Source organism: Lepidochelys olivacea (genome assembly GCF_965140295.1).
Source record: "Lepidochelys olivacea isolate rLepOli2 genome assembly, chromosome: 1".
NCBI classification, from domain to species: Eukaryota; Metazoa; Chordata; order Testudines; family Cheloniidae; genus Lepidochelys; species Lepidochelys olivacea.
In genome coordinates, this window is record NC_140411.1 from 251,518,871 (window position 1) to 251,534,205 (window position 15,335).

General features: G+C 40.5%; 1 protein-coding gene across 4 annotated transcripts in view; it reads left to right on the forward strand.

The window, feature by feature from the left end:
- TBXAS1 (thromboxane A synthase 1) overlaps positions 1–15,335 on the forward strand; it is a 324,038-nt gene that overhangs the window by 152,306 nt on the left and 156,397 nt on the right. For all 4 annotated transcript variants that reach the window (XM_084632610.1, XM_084632611.1, XM_084632609.1 and 1 more), the window contains one exon: positions 1,918–2,014. In XM_084632610.1, the coding sequence (XP_084488736.1) occupies positions 1,918–2,014 (97 nt within the window). The remainder of the gene's footprint in view (positions 1–1,917; positions 2,015–15,335) is intronic.

A 15,335-nucleotide genomic window follows, 5' to 3' on the forward strand; every position in this document is an offset into this window, starting at 1 on the left:
CCCCTCATCCCTTTTCTTTTCTTTTCTTTTCTTTTGAAACATAGAGGATGAGAGTTAGCAGATTATTACTGTGACTCTTGGACCTGAGTTTTCCCAAAGTGCTTTCCCATATTCCCACTTTTTTAGTTCCCAGAAAAAGTTAGGAATAACCTTCTAATAAACATACAGATTGGGGAAACAGAAAGGAGACATCAGGGGAACAGTTATGTTTTGGGGTGAAAGAAAGCAATGATACACTGATCCTCCCTTACAACCATTGTTCTTGAAAACCGGTTGAGAGCACAAAGGCAGCTCTGAACTTTGCATAAAAGCAATTTTAGCCTTTTAGTATTTTTAATCCCTGGGTACATCAATGGATTTTTTCCATCCATTCCCTCCTATGCCCCTCCCTTCTTTGTAACTGGATTAATCGTTACAAACAATAAGAGAGAATGTCTGGAAACTTCATTGCCAGATGCTAATGACAGCTGTGATTTCAAATAATGAGTCAGTTGAAGAGTACTGCCCCAGAAACAGGGACTCTATTACAAGCATTTATATCCAGTGCAGATACATTAGGTTCAAATAAACATATTATGATTCAAGTTTGTTATGTGTTAAAGTAAATTTGAGCTTTGTGAAAAATACTAGAATTGCATCTCAGGGGACCTCTCTACTAAACAGTACAGGCAACAGAATCGCCAGCTACCCCTACTACCTTGCCAATGTGCCTAACCTTTTATCTGGAGAAAATCATGTCTAGGAAGGAATGAAAGTTTTCATGGCCATTTGTTCTTTGGTGTGTCTCCAGAGACTTCAGACTAGTGGTGGGCAGAAGTGGAGAAATTCATAGTTTTGTCATGGATAAGAATTCAGACAATTGTTTGTACCTCTGAGGGTTTTATCATCGTGAGATCAGTCTTTCATCATGAGATTTTCAGTACTTCCTAGCTGAAGCGTGGTCTGAAACGCTGTACCAAGTGAGGCCACAAGCATTCTTTGTAAATGCAAATGCCAGGGCTCAGAAGAAAAGTGTGAGTGTTAACAAACATACTTATTCTGTGGTATCTGGTTAGACTGATGCAGATGATGTAGAAACAGGCCTATATTTTTTCTACATCTGAAGCAGATAAAGAATCTCACTTCATTGCCTGAGAAGCCAGAAGGAGCCATTGCATCAGATTCAGGAAACGATAGCTCCCTCCCCAAAGCTATCCAGAGTAAAGAGAAGACAGTGTGGTCTTATTCTTACTTAGAGGCAATACTGTCCTTTTCCCACCCCACCCCACCCTTCCTCTGTCATTTGTTTGTGGTAATGATAAAAACACCTCTGAGGTGGTCTACATCAGCAGTGCCATTGTTATTAGCAGCAGTGGAACTGCACTGTTGCCCAGTCAACAGTGACTGAACATGTTTCTGAACATGTTTAGGGTAGAAATGTTCAATGCAGATACAGCCTAGTGGTGGAAAGGCATTAGATTTAGACTGGACAGAGTTTCTCGTAATTCTTTCTTGTTTGGTTGGGTGCATTTTTTTCTTTTTTTTAATCAGTGTTTTCTTCCCATTCTTTTACAGTCTGTCTTTAGGGATAACATATTGTGTTATGTTATGTTATGCATTGAGTACAGTATATAACAAGCAGCTGTGCGTAAGTAGATGATGGACTGGTTCTTTAATTAGTTCTTAGCAAGTGTTTTAATTGGTGATGACAATGGATAAAATGTTTTTAATTGGTTCCTTTAAATACCAAAGAACTTGACAGCTTAATCTTTTTAAATATTTCAGAGGGGTGGAGAGATACTGAACTGCCAAACAGAATGGAAACCTGATATGAGTTATTTACAAAAAATGTATTTTAGCTAACAGAGGCATCTTAGGGAAGGTGGCTGTTCTCCGGCTGGCTATGGCTGCTAAAATGGTTTTCCACCTCCTTTGTAGATACTACATCGGTCGGCGAATGTACGTGTTGGTGTCCAAACCAGAGATGATAAAACATATCTTAGTGAAGGACTTCAGCAACTTCACCAACAGAATGGTAAGTTTGGTAGAAAGACTCTACCTCATACTGTAAATTCAACACATGGGAGGCCACATCCTGCAGTCCTCAGGCAGGCCAAAGCTCACATAGATTTTGATGGGGTTTTCCTGAAAAAGAAGCTTCAGATCTGGCACTGAGTGTTTCAGGAAAACCAGCTTTAGAGAGAAGGATGGATGAACTGCTGAATAAAACTAAAGGAATGCAAATTTGACCACACATGTTAAAGAGAGAAATAATTGTTTTTTGGGAAAAGCACTGGACTGAGACTCAGGAGAGCTGGTTAAATTCCCACTCTGCCACTGACTTCTTGTGTCCAGTCACTTAATCTCTCTGTGTCTTATAAATGGGAATAATACTATTGTGGCATTCCCCAGGGTGCAACCTGAACTGCTGGACTGCTGTGTCCCTTAGCTCTCCAACCTGGGATGCTTTTTACACTGCTTTGCTTGTGAACAGCAAACCCCTCTAAGCTCTGCTCATTCACAACCACTAGCATGTAAAGTCACTCCCAGATGAATACACGCATGTTATGCCCAGCCATCCATACAGGGTGACACCCGCATATCCCTCAGCCTTGGTTCCAGCCTTGGTTCCCAGAAATGTGGGTCTTATACTGTTCAGGACCCTCCTGGACAGTATAAACTCATAGATAGTCCATCATTCCAACAATGGGCAATGAATCTGCACCAGGCTTGTTGACTTAAGTAGAGATTCCCAAGAGCTTCAACCAAAACACACTGGTTTAGATCAAACAAGTTTATTAACTAGAGAAAGATAGATTTTAAGTGATAGATGCAAATAAGTCAGGACTGGTTACAAAAGAAATTAAAGCATAAACATACAAGCTAACTCCGAAACCCTACCAAGGCTAATCGGCTTAAAAGCAAAAGGTTTGTCTCACCATGAGCTGCAATACATTTCACAGGCTGCGTCCCTTTCCAGCCTCCGACCACTTCACCTCTTTATTCAGTTCTTTGAGAGTCATTGCTCTCATGAGCAGAGAGATGGAAGGAGCAGAAAGGTGGCTACGAACATTTTCCCCCACTTCTTATACCCCAGTTCTTTGTGCCATGAAAATCCTTGCTGGGTCATGGGGCAGGAAGTTTCATTGCATACATGAGCTCCAAACTGTCCTTCAGATGAACTGTAAATTTCTTGTTTCCAACTCTCCCCCACTGGAGAATGTCCAATTAAGCCAGTAATGGCTCTTTAGCACTTTGCTGGCATGCTAGGGTATCTTTGTCTCTGAGATATTGGTTTTTGGGCATTGCCCAGAACTACAATGTGTTTCAGTAACAATCATATAGCAAAATCTCATAATTTTACATGCAGTGTTGTCACACACATTTCAACTGGGTAATAATAATCTGCAGATTACGAGTTTTCAAATGATATCTCACAAGGCATACTTCATACAAAATATATCATATTGTTACAAAAGTGGTGAATGTGGGGTACAGGGTATCATATGAGGTACATGGTGTCACAACCTCCTTTACCACACCCTTTGTCTGTCTGCCTTGTCTATTTAAATTTGAATTCTTTGGGACAAGGGCTGTCACTTAAGATGTGTCTGTTCAGGTCTTAGCACAGTGGGGCTCTGATCGCAGTTGGGCACTACCATAATATCAAACAACAAAGAATAAGGATATGTTTAACAAAGACATCTTTGTATGGAATGTTTAATTATTTGTTTCAGATCCAGTTCTAAATATTTTTTTAAAATATTTTAAAATGCTCTTCTTAAGGATTGTTTAGAACAAATAATAAAAAGGAAGCTACAAAGGGATAGCAAACATTTCTGGTATCCAGTAGACATTTTACAGGAAAATATGGCCACACTTGTTTTTTGGCTTAACCTGTTCCCTTCTTCTTCCTACACATTCACAAGTACTATAAGCCTGAACCAAGTCTGCTCAAGCCTGTTGAAATATGTTACATGATGGGTGGTCATAATTAATGACCCTTCGAACAGCATAAGATAATCTTCAGAAGTTAGAGAGCCGCAAGACATGCACAACCTGCTCTGCAGGGCAGCACCTGCTGGGGTACAGTCTTGTGCCCCAATACCCTCCTGCCGGGCTAAGGCCAGGAGACACCCCTCCGCCCTCCACAGGGCAGAAGCCCCAAGCTTCTCCCCCGCAGTCTGGTAGGTGGAAAATAGGGGGCATGGAGGGCTCCAGAAGCCGCACTTTAACCGTTAAAGAGCCACATGTGGCTCACAAGCCACGGTTTGGCCATGCCTGTGTTAGATATTCAGGAGGACTGTATGTTCTCAAGGGTGAAATTCCATCTCTGATCTACTATCCATCTCAACTCCCCACTGCTCACTCTTCTTCTCTAATCTGCATGTTTTAATCATTGCCCATGTATACTGCTAGGTTCACCTGTGGACACCCTAATATTTTACTCTTCTATATCTCCTGTAACTTATTTTCTGATTTTCCTATCTACTCCGTGTCTGCCTGTAACTCTTGGCTACACTAGAAGCTCCTGCTGCTGAATGTTTCAAAGGCTGAAGTTCTCCTTGTGGGTAAAAAGTTCTCCCCACACTGTATTTTTATCTGAGAAACCCGCTGCTATTTCTCCCACAACAAGTGACCTGTCTCTTCCTGCCTACAACTTCCCTTCCCCATATTAGTTCCAGACAACTGACAATAATTAGATTCTACCCCATTTTCAGTATGCAGCCAGTTCCCCGTTGATGATTACCTGGAAATCAGGAAGGTTTCATACAGATATTAATTGTGTTTCTAATTAATTGTGTTTCGAATGCATCTGATGAAGTGAGCTGTAGCTCATGAAAGCTTATGCTCAAATAAATTTGTTAGTCTCTAAGGTGCCACAAGTACTCCTTCGCTTTTTGCAAATATAGACTAACACGGCTGCTACTCTGAAACCTTTCTAATTAGTCATCCTTGATATTTGAATCGTAAACTTCCCTCCCCTCTCTCAGCTTACTTGTCTGTCTTTCTATCGCCACTTCTCCAACATTGGCAGAATTTGTCTTTAAACTCATCTCTGTAGAAATTCTTATTAATTCTTTAGTTCTCTCCAGTTTGCATTTCCCCTTTTCATGGTCTCTGTAAACATCTGTGGAACTCTCTAAACTTATGGAGGTTCAGAACACTGTAAATTTACTCTCTTAGGAACAGGCGCTGACTTTCCAAAGTGCCGGGGGGGCGCTCAACCCCCAGCTGTGCCCCAGGCCCTGCACCCACTCCACCCCTTCCTCCAAGACGCCACCCTGCCCTGCCTCTTCCTGCCTCCGCTCCACCCCACCCCATCTCTTCCTGCTCCTGTTCCACCCCCTCTCCAAAGTGCGGCACTTCCTCACTCCTCCCCCCACCCTCCCCCAGCTTCCTGCACGTTGCAAAACAGCTATTAGAGGCTGGCAGGAGGTGTGGGGAGGGAGGAATAGGCACTGATAGATGGGGCGCACTGGCGGGCAGGAGGCGCTGAGGGGCCTGTGCGGGAGCTGATATGGGGACTGGTGGTGGTGGTTCAGCACCCACCATTTTTTCCCTGTGGGTGCTCCACCCCCAGAGCAGCCACAGAGTGGGCGCCTATGCTCTTAGGACCATGCTGTTCCCTGTCTGGCTAGGTACACATATAGCTCCCATTGCTATAGTGTCTGAGCAATCTCCTAAGTATTTATGGATTTAGTCTCACAATACCCCAACGTATCACTATTTCCATTCTGCAGATGGGGAATTGAGGCACAGATGAAGTGATTTACTCAAGCTCACACAGGAAGCATATGGCAGAGGAGGGAAAGAACGCAGGTCTCCTAAATTCCAGTATCTTGCCCAAAAGACCATGCTTCCTCTACCCTTTGTCATTATCGCTGGTTTGTTGGATGACTGAATCGAATTGGAAATACTCTTCCTTGGGCTTGCTTCATTTACTTCTGAGCTTTTTATCTACCTGTTCTCCTGCTTGCTCATGCATTTCTAATCTTGGAGGTTTCTATCTCCCACCCTTCACTTTGTCTGCTGTCCACCTTCTTCCATCTATCATTCCTCACAATGTAGGATGGTCAGCCTTCTACTGAGGACATGGCTACACAGGGACATCCAGGAAAATTAATCCAAATTAACTAAAGGAGTGAATTTGAAGCAGATATTTAAACCACATTAAACCTCTGTGTGAATACCCTCATTCACAATGAAAGTGATCTTAATTTTGTTTGGCTTAATTCACTTCCAAAGCATCCATACAGGAATTTAATGCAGTTTAGCTAATCTGTTTCAAATTCAGACCTTTAGTTAATTGGGATTAATTTTCCTGCATGTCCCCATGTAAACAAACACTTTACTCATCCACATCTATCTGAAACTGGTTGTTTCTGTCTTACCTATTTCTTTTCGTGGAATTTCACCCAGAAAGCTTCCTTTCCTCTTTAGCTCACACTTGATTCTCTCAGTGAAGTGTTTTGTGATGCTGTGTATTAAGGATTCTATATAAAAAATAAATAGTATTGAATTGTATGTAAGACAGGTCATTTGAGTTTATTCAAATGTGATTTTGTATGTGTGAATAATGGTTGCAGAGGGACAAAAGCACTTTCCAAGTAATAAAAGCCTTTTTCTCGTTGCCTGCACAGAGGTTATTTTAAAGCTTTTAAGGGAGTGCTTCTGTTTATACTTTAGAAAATTACTGAAAGCAAGGTCCTTCTCTACTTTATTAACAATTTCTACTTGCTAGTGTAGAATTTAAAATGCAAAAATAATATTACTCTGGGTTATTTTCCCCCTAAATGTTATGCTGATGAAATTTAGAGACTAAAGCATTGGCTTTTGAGTAAGCACTATGCACAAAGCTTTGCTAATGCCAGCTCAGTCCTGACATAGAACATTCCTGCTGTTCCAGTCTCTTGAGCTGAGGCTGTGAGTCTTGTAGTGGTTTTCTGATGCACTTGAACGGAAAGTAGGACAAAATCACCAAGCATTTTTTTCACACGTCACCAAAACCAGGAGGCAAGTCCAACACAGGCAAAATCTTAGTACATTAACCCAGCATACCACAGAGGCAGTGGTGGCTATGACATGTTAACAAAACCTCTCTGTAAGACCTTGTCTATAATTGCAGCGGCATGTAGGATAAGTCTAGCAAAACACTGCAGTGAAAGGTAGGCTACGCTCACGCTCACTGCAGCATGTAGCTTTACCCATGCCAGTGAACAGCTCCAGCAGCAGCCGGGTAGCAGCAGTGAAAGGCTCTGGCAGTGGGGAGCTGACAGAGCCTTCCCCTGCTGCCTTCCTCCACCTGAGCCTTTCCCTGCTGCCAGTCTTTCACTGCAGAGGGAAAGGCTCTGGGAGCAGGACATATACGCTGCTTAAAAATAGCAGTGTAGATGCGGCAGCTCCCCACTGCCAGAGCCTTTCCCCACTGCAGGGAGCTTTCAGAACCTTTCCCTGCCTCAGGGAGCTGCCAGAACTAGTGAAAGACTCCAACAGCTCCTTGCTGCCAGAACCTTTCCCTACTGCCTTCCCCCGCCAGAGCCTTTCACTGCCATGTGTAGCTACATGCTGCAGTGAGTGTGGATGCAGCCTGCCTTTCACTGCAGCATATAGTAGCATGTAGCCACATATAACACTGATGCCACTATAAAAAAGGCCAAAGTGTTGTTTAAGATTATGCACATGAAGTCAGTATTTGCTAGGTTGTATTTCCCTCAGTACAGAAGGGCCTCTTGGTGTGGTTCTCCCCTTGGTTTGACACAGCCTGGCTTTGTTATCCTTCCTGGTACAATGCAAAGCTTATTCTTCTTTTCTTTGGTGTTGGCTGGGCTGGAGTTATTCATTGGAATGACAAGGGTGTTTTGAGGACAGATCTCATCATTTTTTAGGGGCACTGGCAATGGATTTAAGTAGTTTAATGTGATATATTTTATTATTATTATTGGTATTATTGAAGCAGTTGGTGCCCCTGTTGTATTAATTTAGATGGACTATATGGGTCAAAGGTGTTAATATAACCCAGTCACTGACCAACATTAAACGGCATTAAACAAGGTCCAGAATGTGGTATACAAGGCCTTAGCCTGTTTAGTACCACAGCAAACACACCATTACATTTTTAACGTTTTATTAAAGATACTGAAAATAAGGAAAAACAATTAAAATGTGAAGTATTAAGTAAGGAGTTCTTTTTAACAACATCCCTTGTTCCCTTTCCCTTTACCTGGAGAGAGTTTTAGAAGGGAAAAAAACCCCTTTGTTTGACAGTTTCTTAGGTGGTATCAAAGATGGCAATAACTGTCCTTTGAGGAAAAGAGAAGTTATTTGAAATGGACTGGAGCTGTTGTTGTTACAGCTGTTTTGTTAAAGTAAGATCCTGTTTCATCTCAGGTGGCATTTGGGATTCAGTTGAAGCTGGTAGATCGAGGTGGTGATGTCATCTCTGGCTATCTCTGGCCTGATTTGGTCAGAACATCTCTCAGGGTTAGGATGACAAAGGCCCAAAGTCTTTGGGCATAGGCTTAGTTCTTGAGCCAAGGCTAGGGTAGAGCCCCTGGAGCTGCATTTCCACCACCCCATCACCCTCGTACTCCACATGAGCTAAAGGCTGGACTAATAGCTGTAGACAAGGCTGCAGTACAGACCCATGCCCTGTGCCCAGGTCAATGGGTAGATTTTATCTTCTGAGTTCACCTACACTTCTGTCACATCAATCCTGATTACTTAGTGTGTATGCAAGCAAAGTGGGTTTCACCCTACATGAACTGAAGGCGAGCAATATTTATTTTGAGTGCTTGAGTTTCCCTTTGATGATATATGCATCTTCAAGGAAATCTCTTTTGAATGTTGTTGAAAGGAGCATTTTAGGTGTCCCCCCTCCCGCCCCCTGCCTTTCCTCTTGCCCTCTTCATGGGTGTTTTTGAATTGCTGATTGGTAATTTTATGCTATATTTGTTGAAGAAGCCTAGAGTGACTGTGGCTTCAAACTGCATTGAAGCTCACTGTCAGCATCCACTTTATAACAGGCAACAGCGTAAACAAACTACACATTATTTTCCTGCAGGGCTGGGGTACTTTTTATTCTTATCCATGTAATCACCAGGCAGGCGGTAATGACCTCATATTTTTCCACATAGACTTGATTACTATGAGTGCTTTGACCTTTTTTTTTTTCTTAATTTTGTACTGTTAATGAATACAGTCTTCCTCCTTGAAATACACAGTCTTTTCCCTACATTTATAGCTACAGCAGGAGAGGAAAAAGTGAGAATTAGTGCATAGAACTTGTGCTAAAAAAGTAAGAAATTGATTTTAATTTAGTTTTTTTTCATGAAACCTCAGTAAGAATTGTAGCTGGGGACTCTGCTGTTGTAAATGACACCTTCTTCTCACAACCATTACAAGTAATCGCTTGGATTGAGTTTTCCTTATAAGAGCACTAACATGGTACTTGAACCTTTATAGCTGCACAGCATTACTGTGTTCTCTGGGAAATGGGGTTATAATGTCTGTTGAATCATTTTAGGCAGGATAATGATGCATAATGCGTTTGGAAATTGTTTTCGGTTTCCACATTGAAACTTTTCTTAGGAATTAATATTTGCAAATCATTAAAGTGTAAGTTTTATAAAGGACGATCAGGTTGTTCGTAGTTAGCTGTTAAAAGAGAGATCCAGAGGTTACCTGGTCTATAATTTGAATGACAAATTGTATCCAAGGTACTGCAGACCAGATCAGTTAGAGAGAATGCAGATTGGTATGCCCTACAGCAAGGGTAAATACTGGATAATCTATGTTTATCTGACTGTTGGAGCAAACATTCTGAAAGGATTAATGCTGTTACCAAATGGTAAAACTAATGATAGGTCCAATCCAGAACCTCAAATCTGAATCCCTACAAATTTGGGGAAGGTTACAATTGAAGTCCATGAATCCAAATCTACTCTTATAGCTTTGGTTCTGAGTTTGAGCTATAACATTTCCATTCAGATGCCTTTCCCTTTCCATTATGGTTGCTGACAATGAAAAAGCAAGAACAATGATCCTCTTCCCTCCAAGAAGTTCATATAACATGGCAATACAAGCAACTTACAGCCTCATCCCACCCACCCAATAGTTTCCCCAATTGCTTCATTTTGTATTTGTTTATTCCCCCCACTCTTCCATGTGTTGAGGGATTTGATTTACTCATTTTGTCTATATAAATTAGATTGTAATATCTTTGTATTGGTCTCATCTTTATTCTTTACTCTGTAAAGCTGCAAGCCCACCCATGGCACTATGTAAATAATATATAATCAATAAACCACAAGGGCCCAATTTTCTGCATCATGTTCAGCTGTGGGCCAAGACTGTAGAAGTCTTACAGGATCAGCTGATCTAGTGGCTTTTTGGCCGTATGGGGACAAAACATCACAGGAGCAGCTTTTGCAAGTTCAGTACTTTCAAACTAGCTCAGGTTGAGTCTCAAGTACCAATTTTGTGCAAGAACCTTGCCTGGTGTAAATCAATATAGTTCCCTTAACTTCCCTAGAGCTACACTGGTTTATGCCAGGTATAATATACCTGTAGCCTTAACCCAAATCCAGGTTTAAGTTCTGCTTCCCTAGCCCATCTCTATCAAGCACAGTTGTTTATGCTTTGAAAAACAAAATAATTAAAATATCTTTGTGGAGGCTTGTGATTTTAAAAATTAAGAAATTAAATGTTGTTGTCTGTAGTTGTGGGGTGGGACTCATTAAGTGCCAGACAAAAAAGAAAGTGTTTCACCACAACAATGAGAGGAATAATTAAATGGATTTGTACCACTCGGTAATATTAACTGGAAAATGAATTTAACTGGCTTCTGACAGTGCTAAATTTCCGGGACATACAGCATATTGAAAGTCTTGGCTGGATTCGATTCAGTTTCATCAACAAACAGGGAGCTCCATAGTACAACATGTAGGACCTGATTCAACACTGTCTGTGTGAGGAAGAGTCATTCTTTACTAAATTAGACTGTTAATCAAGTTGCCAGAAAAAACTATGTAGCACACGCTGCCTAATCTCTAACCCCTTCCCTTTCTGTTTACAAATTTTTCCTTCATTGTGGTTGTACATAATGATTAGGACTTGCACTTCCTGTTGGGTCAGCTTCATCATCCATCACATTCCGAGTTTGTTCTGAGTTTGTTCCCAGGTTGTTATTTTTGCAAAATATAATAACCCTAGTTTATAAATGGATGACTTGTGTACTGTGTGAAAGACTGATGCACACACGCACTAGGGCTTGGAAACACTAGTCACAAATATTTTGAAGATGGCTAATACAGTATTTGGAAAATGATTCAAAGGATTAAATCATTGCAGAACAAAACACTTTTTGTTCAACCAGTGAGAACACCATTTCTGTCACCTACCACCCTTCAGCAGGGTGGATGTTTACATAAACTGTAACAGCCACATTCCTGAGTGTATTCATATAATTAATTTACAGTCCTACACACAGGTTTAGAGGATATTTTTAGACTTATTTATCATAATGTTTTTTGTTAGTTCGGTTCTTGCTTTTCTTTTTCTTTATCCAATTTTCCTTTGTGTTAATTCAGACACAAGGAGCTTGAGTGACTCTCATGAAGTTATGGGTTGCTTTGTGTCTCAAAATTAGCTGGGCAGCCGTGATTTTTAATAGATCTGTGCTACCTATTTTGTAGAAAAACTGAAGATCCAGATTGTTCCCCCAGATTTTTCCCTAGACCATGGCTACCTCACAGCACCATGCCAATTTCACAAAATATGCACATTCTCATCATGATGTCAGTATGTGGTGATGCTGCATCTCAACCTGAGACAACTTCATCACTATTGACAGCACGTGATGGCTTGAAACTGCAGCCATTTGTGATGCAGAGTAACTGTGGGATTATTGTGCTTTGTTGGGGGCAAATTTAAATAAGTAGGAACTCTACTGCATGTAAAGTAGTGATCAGTCTTGCAAAGTGCTGAGTTGTGAGTTGAGATGGGGTGCTCAGTGCCTCCAGAAATTGCTTACCACTTTGCAGGATTGAGTGAAAAAAGCATTTTAGCTTTGAATTTATCAAGATTTACCTTGCGCCCAACTATTTGCTACCCCCACTAGATCATATGTCATCCTAAAATGTTGGGTTTCAAATCTCTTGCTGACCTAACTCCATTGAAATCAGTGGAGTTATGCCAGCAGAGAATTTGGGTCAATTGTGTAATAGCATTCAGAAACCCCCGTCAAATAATCTGGTATTTGAGGAGTTTTGCCTATATCCCTTCAAGGCAGGTGAACTAGGTTTGTCCTGGCTTTGCGTCTCAAGCCTGTAACCAGATGGGGCTGGGGACAGGACCTTTTTTTTTCAGGAACCTCATTGTTGAAACTACTTTCTCTTAGAGTCTGTAACCTGAATCACTTTGTGGCTATTTTCTAGGCAAATTACAAGGCCTTTCTAGTTGGGTCAGTTAATTCTTGACTATTTTTCCACCTCCCTTTTTCAAATAACTTAATTTTTTGGTTACTTTTTTCTTTGCCGATTTTGCTTTGATAAGTTTTTGACAGAGTTTTTTGGGCTGTTAAATTCAGTTTGGTTTAACTGCTTTGAAATTGTACTTCATGCCAAATGTTTGCAATGGGCACTTTAGAAAATAATAAAATAAATATTAAATGTGATATTAATTTAATAATAAAATAACTATTAATTTTTCTCTCAGATTGGATGTCACTTCATGCACTCACAGTAAATAGTTACCTGCTTTTCCCCTCTACTTCAGTTTAGGGTATTTAACTAAAGCTGTCAAATGATTGCTGCTCTTGGCTGTAAAATAGATTGGCCTTTGGCTTGGGATAGCCCTTATAGAAATTCTTGACATATCAGCTGCATCACAACACACCGGATGGTGTCATGGGGGTCAACTGGAGTTCTGTACCCCAGTGAAATGAATGGTTGACTTGCGATTAAGGCACTAGATTGGGACTTAGGATATCTGGGTTCAGTTTTTGGCTCTGCCACCAACTTTCTGTGTACCCTTGGGGAAGTTATTTAGGAAACACTTAGTCGCATTAAAGCATTTAAGCGTGTGCTTAAGTCCATTGCTATTCATGAAAGCACTTAAGTGCACACTTAACATTAAGCATGCCCTTAAATTCTATTGACTTTGATGGAACTTTAACACATGCCTAGTTAAGCATGTGCTTAAGCATCCTCCTTGAATAGGGATGCTTTCCTGAATTGGAGCCTCAGACTTTCTGTGCCTCACCCTCACACATGGAACCTACTACTTTCAACAGTCTGCCACAGGCACAGCTATGGTTTGGCATGATATAAGGCACACCTCTTTGAAGAGGCTTTTAATTGGGTGCTCTTTTATTGTCAAGGCAGATCCTGTGGATATGTTTGCTTAAGATTTTTTAATTTCTTATGAAGGAGGAGGCCAATATTTGTTACAGCACTGGGTGCCATTTACAAATGGCTAAACAAGAACAACTCATTCATCTTCTGTGAAGCAGAACTAATGGGATAGCATCAGTTTCCAGAGCATGAGGAAACTGGTGGATGTGGGATATGATGGAATGCAAGAAGGAGCCCATTTCATTTTTCTAGGTTGTGTGCCTTCTACAGAATGAAAATGGGCAGTGCTCAGAGATCCAGAAGCTGACAAGTTTTAGATTACATGTGTGGTAGCGTCACCAATATGGGACCCTTTTTTCTTTTTTTATGGTTGACTGTAAGGGGACTGGATGATTTATAGGCCTTTATTTTTGAGTCCCCATATCAAAGACAATAGGGTAGACTCTATGGGCCAGACTTTGATGCCTTGACTCATGTTGAGTAGCACCATAAAATGTGAGAGATCTCTTTGAGTTCAGTAGGGCCAGTCATGGAGTAAGTTACTTTTCAACATGAGTAAGGGTATTAGAATCTGGCCCTAAATCTTTTTCTGCTTTATTCAAGTTCTTATACTACTCTCATCAGCTTGGTATCTGGACATCTCTTCCTCTGTAAAGATTATAAAGCTGAAGTAGAAATTAGATAAAGTATAAATTCTTTGCCCTTCACGTACGTGTGTGTGTGTGTGTGTGTGTAAAACCTATATGAAAAAACTAAAGGAAACAAGAATATAAATACAATGAGGTACCAAGAAATCATTAGGGTTTGTTTTTTATTTTAAAAGATAAAGCGCTTTCTTTTAGGCTATTATAACTCAGCTGTCGCTGGGTCAATACCTGATCCTAAGTAAATATGGGAACACCAACTGGATTACATACTGTCCAGCACTAACGATAGTGGCTGACAATTAGTGTAAATCTCCCTCTCAGAGGTTGTACAAGGCAATTTAGGAAAGCTGAATGCAGCTGTACGCAATTACACTACTTTTGAAACTAAACCAACCTGTGAAACTTCTGTTCCTGGAAAATGGTCTAAATTAGTCAATTTAAAAAAATGACAACAATGACAACAGCAAACCCACACCTTCATATTTACCTAATTAATAGTGTATTGTGACACAATGCTGCTTAGATGAGAGGGGAAAAAAGAGAGAGCATAGCACAATAAAGTTCAGAAAGGTGGTTTTACTGCACTGCAGGTGTAGGAAGACACTAATTTGGGCACGCACTCACAAAATGTGAAGGGGAAAGGGAATGGAAGGGAGCGACTCTCTCCTTTCACTGTCTCCCTATTTCTTTCTTCCCTTCATTTATCTTTCAATCTGGGATTAATTTTTGGGCTATTCTTTATCTACAGATTTTTTCCTGGCGTTTCTTTTGATCCTATGGTATTTTATTTTTAAATGGGTAAGAAAAGCAAGATCAGATTTTTATTAGGCCTCCTCCTCCTTTTCCCAGTTTTGCCTCCTGTTGAAAACTTGCCAATCACTTTTCAAGCCCATATTTAGCTTTTCTGCAACACAAGAGATATCATTAAGGCTTTAAACTAGCTAATGATAGAAATGTGCACTGCTTGGAGGCTTCTGCAATATTAACTACATCCAATTATGTTAGGTAAATGTATGAGTATAGTCAAAACAGGATGAAAGCATATCTTTCTATTCAGGCCAAAAGCAGTCTTCTGAGCCAATCTTTCATCAAATTCACATCGGCTGTTTATTTATTATTTCTGTGGCAATTGATTTTTTTTATTCTTATGTTTATAATTCTCTTTCAGCTCTAAAGACAAATCAGGGTTCCAAACAGGAAGGAGCTGTCTCTTCCCAGGTCTCTGTTCCTTATTTCAAGAGAACATTTTATTGCTGAGTAAACATGTGAAATCTTAAGCTGCGATAAGATCATATTTTTTTCTGTTTTAAATTCGGAACTGCTTCCTTATCTGATATATAATCTTATTTTGTCT